General features: G+C 35.7%; 1 protein-coding gene across 2 annotated transcripts; it reads right to left on the bottom strand.

The window, feature by feature from the left end:
• Positions 1-677: 677 nt before the first annotated feature.
• On the bottom strand, positions 678-5,785 carry TMEM69 (transmembrane protein 69). 2 transcript variants are annotated; one of them, XM_087960189.1, is made up of 3 exons: positions 5,438-5,785; positions 3,084-3,138; positions 678-2,244 (listed from the first exon to the last, which is right to left on the bottom strand). In XM_087960189.1, the coding sequence occupies exons 2-3, from the start codon at positions 3,126-3,128 to the stop codon at positions 1,534-1,536; spliced, it is 756 nt and encodes a 251-aa protein (XP_087816315.1). In that variant the 5' UTR covers positions 3,129-3,138; positions 5,438-5,785; the 3' UTR covers positions 678-1,533. The 2 variants fall into 2 exon arrangements, with proteins under 2 accessions (XP_087816315.1, XP_026521570.1); XM_026665785.2 differs by having other exon boundaries at positions 5,442-5,784.
• Positions 5,786-7,632: the final 1,847 nt, after the last annotated feature.

Genomic DNA, 7,632 nt, shown 5'->3' with positions numbered 1-7,632 from the left:
GTATCTTTCCTTTTGTCTTCTGAATGTGCAATACCTTTTCTGTATTTAAGAGCCAGGAGCTGAGGGAATCTCCCAGACATGCATTCCAAAGCCTCTACCTGAGAGGTTTTAACTGAAACACTGTCTGCCATTCAGACCAGCAGAGAATCCATACTGTTCACAAAATATACATCAATATTTATGCCAACTGATGGAAAACAAGGTTGACTCTGGCCCTAACACTGCAGGGAATGTGGATATATGCAGGAGATAATAGTGGGTTGTAACCAATTTTAATAACATATTCTTCCTCTCCTTCTACCCATCATGAACTTTGCTCTACAATTTAGAATAAATTATTGGAAAGGCTTTATATTTAACCCTTGCCTCTAGTTGGCCTGATTCTTAATAGAACTTGAGACTTCAGAAGTCTTCTGCTCAAAACAAACAAACAGATTGATTTTTTTTCTTAACAAAATGATACTTTTTTAAAAACTTGTTACTTGATTATAAGAAAGTAGAATTTAATTTCATGATACATTTATCCATCTTAAATAACATTTGCCCTATTACAAGTCCAGTACAATGGAAATTCTAGTTATTTTCCAGCCAAATGTAACAAATGTGTCCACTATACCTTATGCCATTATGGAAACTCAGCACTAGACAACTAACGAAGTAAAAAAAAATTGTGAAAATTTTGAAAGGGAAAGAATACTTTATTACAGTGACAGACTAGCATAATGTTTCTCTTAAACCTCAAGTGTAATCTTAAATCTTTCTCACAATATTTTTTATAAAAAAAGGAATTGTTTATACTGGTTTTTTTGTTAATTCAGCAAATAGCAATCCAACATTTAGCACAAGAAGTTAAAAACTTCTAAAAACTGCTTAATGTAAAATATGATATATTATCTGTTGGTAGCAGTAGATCTATAGTAGAGATAATATTTAGAACATATTACCCAAATATCTTTGGCCCAGAATTATTCTTTCAAATCAATGAAACAATTGTTTGTTATCCAAATTCCTCAAAACTATCTTACTGCTTTCATTACTATTTGTTAGTAATAAAACACCAATCCCAGTAGAAGTATTCATTGCATGCATGTATACACATGTTCAGACAGAACGGGAAAACCATTAAAACCGCTGCGCTGAGACTTCAAGAGGACGTGCTGCCAGGTTTAAAGTGAAGCATTGGTCTACATGCTTCACATAACCATGATGCTGACCTACCCAGAATTAATTTCCAAGAATAATGCTGTGAATTAGTTTATATTTGTACCAAATCTGATTAAAAAAATTAAGAGAAACTAAATTCCACTAAAGCCACACAATTAAAACCAAGTAATCTAAAAATCATCTATCAGTGTTCAGCACCTACCCTCCTTTCTAATTTGCTTCTCTATGGCTAGTGTTGTAAATTTAATGAATTAGATAATTCATTTATTGTTTTCTGTTCCAATAATTTTCCAAGTTCATTTCATGCATTGTGAATATTATTTCCATTCTGTATTGTTTCTCCCATAAGGCTCGTCATTCTGTGTGTGTTTACTTAGAATCTTCTGTTTCCCCTAATTTAAAACTTAGATATCGTTCAGGAAAGAAATTCACATAAATTAATGTGACGCAGGTAGCAAACGCAGCCACTATAGTTAAAATTACTAACAAGGCTTTAAACCAGTTGGGATAGGTGGGAAGAAGGACCAAGTCATTATTCAGGGCTATCATTAAACCTATGATAACCATGATTCCAGCTGAAGTGAGATCTTTACAAAGCAAGGTAATCCAGGCTATTAAGGAAGGAACTATACTGTTACCCAAATTAAGCCAGTCAGGTTTTGCAGGACTTCCTTCTACAAGAGTAAATCCCCACCTGATCCCTCCTAGGAAAGACAATATAGAGGCAGCATATGCAATTTCAGCAAATGCCAACTCAGGGTAAGAGGCTTTTTGGATAGCCATTACTAATGGCACTGAAACAAATGGAAATAATACTGAAGCAGCTACATAAATGGCAGGCTTCGGAGAGTCCTTGAGTGATGCCAAGTCAAACAGTGGAGCATGCTGCTTATCAGATGTAGATTCTGAAGGCCTTTTTTTCTTCCAGCTGCAAGCAGATGAATGAAATCCCTGGATCTTAGTTGTACACAAAGATGCCTTTTTAGATAGCTGTAATTTTGACAGGAAACTCCGATGGTATTCAAGAGGAAAGCTACAAGAGTTATTCCTAGGCTGCAGAAACCTTTGAAGATGAATTATCTGCAATTGCAAATATAAACATGCATGTCACTGAAATGTATGAGTTTAAACCTGCAACATGCCTCAAACTTATTTTTTTACCTAATTACAAAATCATATAAAAACTTTAGTCTTTGTCTTTGGGATACTATATAACCGACTCTTATTTGGGATCTGCAAGAGATTTCCATTCAAGACATGAAGCATCAGGAATTCACATGCAATTTACTAATGCTTAAAATGACTGATAGAAAAAAAATTAGGGCTGATAAGAGATTCAAATGTTTTCATTCACAAGAAGTGTTTGGATTCTGTTCAAATAAAAGAGCCTTTTTCAAATTGAAAATATTTTCCACATTTCTTGGTATCTTTCCAGAAAACATATAAGGTCTATGACTTCACTGTACTTGAAATGCATGAGGTGAATATTGTCAGAATATTTCCTGGTACCTACATTTATAGTGGAAAAATATTTTTCTTTCTATTCATAAATTACACATAACACTATACCATATATTTTAGTATTTTTAATAAATGTAGAACATGTTAATGTTAAGCCTTCATTCTGATAAAAATAGAATTTTTAAGAAACTCTCATTTAAAATGTAATTCTGATAAAAATAGAATTTTTAAGAAACTCTCATTTAAAATGTAATCTTTTTTAACATGTAAAAGAATGATAGTAACTGCACACATTAAATATTTGGGGAGATTTTTGTATTTCATAAAAGCTACAAAACTATTATTGACATCTCTCTTGGAAGACAAAGGATTATTAGGATTATCTTCTTTTATCCTAGTGTGTAATAGAAGTTGCTCTCTTAAAAAAAATCCAATTCAACTATCTGGGAGAATTTTACCTTGGAAGGAATTTGGAAACCACATTGTTGTATAAAACGGAACATTTTCACAGACCTTAAAAAACAGAGAAAAGGTTAGATGGTTAATGTTAGAGTATCATGCATGAATATTGGGTGATATTTTCCACTTTACTAAAATATGCTACACTGAAATTATCTTGATGAAAGATAATTTAGGAAAGATATATCTAAAATATAGTAGTCATAATTGAAAAGTCAACTCCAGGGAGCTGAACAGCTAAAGCTGTTGAAAGATAATAACAATGATGTCATGATATAAACAGCTTTAAGTATCAGTCTAATCAGTGGTGGGATTAAATTTTTTTTTACTACCTGTTCTGTGGGCGTGGCTTGGTGGGCATGGCAGGCGAAGGATACTGTAAAATCTCCAGTCAGAGGTGGTATTTGCCAGTTCTCCAAACTACTCAAAATTTCTGCTACCGGTTCTCCAAAACTAGTCAGAACTGCTGAATACCACCTCTGAGCTAGATATCAATCCGGCATTGTACAGCATATAAACAATAACTATATTATACTGTGTTATGTACTATGTATCCCTAATATCCCTTTGCTTATGACAGGTTTCAGTGGATATTCTGCTTTTGGGGATTTTCCAAAAAAGTCTGTAGGAAAATTTCCCACCCTATTTTCCTATCAATCGATCATTCTTTACAGTCTCCAGCTCTGTTCTTTTTTTTTTTTGGGGGGGGGGGGGGAGAGACTTTTGGCTTCATGCAAGGAAAGCAGCAGAAGTCTTTCTTTCTCTCCCCCAAACTCTGCCAGAATGGCATAGCCTCTTGGAGCAGGATGCCTTGCAGGCTCCCAAAGACTCATTTCTGGCAGAGTTTGGGGGAGAGAAAGAAAGACTTCTGCTGCTTTTTTTGTGTACAGCCAAAAGCAGCAGAGACCCTATGAAAATCCCCCAAAAAGTCTGCAGGAAAATCCACCCACCCCGTTTTCCTACCGATGGCAGGATACCATCTCACTCCCGCTCCCCCTGAGAATGGAGCTGAAAAGCAGGTTAGGGATGTGGCTGCCTTGGAGGGTGTGTGTTTGTGTGTGTGAAGGACCTCTGTGTGTCTGTGCTTGTGTGTGTGTGTGTGTGAGAGAGAGAGAGAACATCACCGCCAGCCCTCCAAGGTTAGATCAGATCTCTCTCTCTCCCACCAATGTCAGCAAGCCACTGTCAGTCAAAATTCATATTAGTGGGTCCGCGGGATTTAAAATTATGAGTTTGGTGGTCCCTGAGGTCCAAAAGGTTGGTGACCCCCTATCATAAGCAACTCAAGTCAGCACACATATATAATACTCCTTCCTATTTTCCCCCATCAGATGGGTTGGACTGAGGAGTGACTGGCCCAAAGTCACACCACCCGCTTTCTTTTTCTTTTTTAATAATAAATTTTATTGAATAAATATTAAAATGTTGGGCACAGTGTGACTTTCCTGGCATTTGTCTTTGTCATACATACTATAACATAAAACAGATAACTTTCTACTTATCTTACATTGCTAAGTTTATGCTATTAACATATTCATTTTTATATTTACAACATAGACTTCATTTATGCTATTCTTATATAATCATTTTATCCACTATATTCCATTGCATTTTATCTAAATATCTTCCACCTTCAATCCTGTAAATCATCAATATTTTCTGTTCCGACTTCTTTTCCTCATGTCCAACCATTGGTACATTTTATTCCAAACTTCATGGCAGTCTGTCTCACCTTTCTCTTTAAGTTCTAACATCAGTCTGTCCATCTCTGCACAGACCAGTGTTTTCTTTATTATCTCACTTTCAGAGGGGATATTTCCATTTTTCCAATTATGGGCATAAACCAATCTTGCAGCAGTTATAACATGCATTAAATATATCAACCCTTGACCATATCTTCCACTATACTATATAATATAGTATATATAGTATACAATTCCGCTATACCAAGGGTCTTCAAACTTGGCAAGTTTAAGACTTGTGGACTTCAACTCCCAGAATTCCCAAGCTAACATGACTGGAGGAGGAATTCTGGGAGTTGAAGTCCACAAATCTTAAAGCTCTCAAGTTTGAAGACCCATTAAGGCAGGACTAGAACTCAGTGTCTCCTGGTTTCTAGGTCAACACCTTCATCACTAAACCAAACCACCTCTCAATTTATTTTTTAAATTCAATACATTTTAAAACTTCAGATAAACCCTTCTTGCTTTCTCCTCAGTTATTACACCGAAAGTAAATTCCTCTTTCCTTGACTTCGTTATCAGGGCATCGTATTATTTCCACTCCGCTAACTCAAAGCCCACGTCGCCAACGTGTCCCCCCCCCCACTCCCCATTTACACGAATGGAGATACTCACCATATACGAGCAGGAAAAACCGAAGGAGCTAACAGAGAAGCGAATATTCAGAGGAGAGTCCAAAGCCAGTCAGCCGATATCTGATTTAGTTTTAGCCCCCCTCCCCCCCCAAAAAAACCCCACGTTCCTACAATGGCTTTCCAGACTCGTATATTAGGCTTCCCAGAACGTCACAGGCACTCTAAGGCATAAAAATCGACGAGTTTCCTCTAATATTGTACGAAATAGGAGAAACTTATATTTTTTCGGGCTAACTACGACTCTAGCAACATGCAAACCGACCCCACCAACACCCGTGCCATTATCCGCTTGAAAGGCAAGCCACTTCCTTTGCTCCCGTTTAAGTCCGCCGGGTACGCGTGTCAGACCAATAGGCTCTCAGCCTGAAACACAGGTTTCCCTTCAGTTCCTGCTTTGTATAAGAACCGTGAGTGTTATCCGCTCTTTTCTTTTTGAACTGTTAAGTTACTGCTATTTTTTTTTAACGTGAAGGAGGACTTTAATTCTAAAAGTTAGGTTGACTATGGTGGGGTAGTGAAGGCAGAAGATCCGAAGCCGTGATTGCTATAATCATGGTTTACTGCATGAATTGGATGAATGTAAGTAACCTCAGGAATCACAATCATTGGTTTGTTTATAAATGACCAGCACCGGGAATATATAACAATCACATAGTAAGATGCAATAACAACAAAAGGTCATTTTCGCTTTATAGGTAACTTAATCCAGAATGACAATCTATCAGGACTTTCTTATTACTTGGATGTCTTTATACATAACTTTTTACTTTGATTGCATACATATGGTACATAAAATGCCACTTATGGGCTACACTGTATATTCTTTATAACTGTAAGATAACTTGAATTGTAACACATCAAATACATATTTTATGTGTATTATAATTATATCCTGCTTTTTTCAAATTTGGCAATTTTAAGACTTGTGGACTTCAACTCCCAGAATTCCTGAGCTAACATGACTGGAGGAGGAATTCTGGGAGATGAAGTCCACAAGTCTTAAAGCTGTCAAGTTTGAAGACCCTGATATAAGACCATGCAAAAACCAGGAGCCAAAAAAAAAAAAAAACGCTTACAGAACATTCTCTATAATCCCCCCATAAAAACTCTGAAATGAGACCTAAAGTCATCTTATTAAGCTTTCATGGCTAACAATAGATTTGAACATGGGTCCCGGCAGTGCTAGTCCAACTCCTTAATTATGGACAATTTTGACTCATATTTATAGGCACAATGATTTAACAACTTTTCTTGTGTGCTTCAGAGACAGATTTCACACTGACAAAACTGTCATTTCAATCTCACCCAGATTTGCACTGAATACAAAAGTGTGAAAGATCCTTTATTTGAGAGAACAATAAAAAGAACTTATTTCAGTCCAAAGGGGCAGTGGTTGTTACTTAAAATTCTAGAAAATGAAAACATAACATTTATTGTTTGGCACTTTGAACAATTAGTTTAAATAGTAAAAACATTTAATCTGTATAAATCAACAAAAACAGCATATTTTACATTATGTCTCAGATTAAATTATATTCCTTTTAATTATCTATCTGCTTTTTACTAAACATTTTCTCTTTGTTGTAAGTATAATTTTATCTTATTTGACATAGGGGTACTTTAATTGGCATTAAAGAAAAATGTGCAGAAAAAAATGAAGCAAATATTTTTGCACAGCAGAGAAAGGATGTATACACATACCATAGTATTAATGATTACTTAGGTGATAGTTTACCAGGTTATTCCAATTCAGCCTTGGATCATAAACTAAACACATTGTTTGTTTGTGCACATCACTTTAACTATTTATTTGATGGGTTAATCTATAGTAGACTTAACTGGTTTCCTCAGGTATCCTGTATTGCATAATGATTTGAATCTTATGCAGACTGAATTTGCACAGGCTAGGCTAACATTTGCTAACCTTGCATATGATTCTGGTTCAGTATGTCCTGTAAAGATAGTTTGTCAACAGTGCTGTCTTGTAAAAATAAAAAGCTAGCTATAAGCTAACCCTATTATTTATGGATTAATTCATACTTTGAAGTAATAGATTCCTGGACTGAGTGGGGGAGGAGTGTCTGATATTTCTCTTCCTTTTGAATTATTTTTAATAGAAATGATCCAGTTGTCTAATGACAATTGTTCAGAAATAGAGGATGTTTTTAGAA

The sequence above is a fragment of the Notechis scutatus genome, chromosome 3 (genome assembly GCF_049901735.1).
Source record: "Notechis scutatus isolate UNSWTSFEM ecotype Mainland chromosome 3, rNotScu1.2, whole genome shotgun sequence".
In the NCBI taxonomy this organism is placed as follows: domain Eukaryota; kingdom Metazoa; phylum Chordata; class Lepidosauria; order Squamata; family Elapidae; genus Notechis; species Notechis scutatus.
This window is presented reverse-complemented; position numbering and strand designations above follow the sequence as displayed.

What these genes read in the sequence shown, in the direction of transcription:
- TMEM69 (XM_087960189.1), bottom strand. Translation starts at nt 3,128, where the DNA reads ATGTTCCGTTTTATACAACAATGTGGTTTCCAAATTCCTTCCAAG. An exon ending in GTTTCCAAATTCCTTCCAAG is followed by an intron (nt 2,245 to 3,083) that starts GTAAAATTCTCC and finishes TTGCAATTGCAG; the next exon opens with ATAATTCATCTTCAAAGGTT.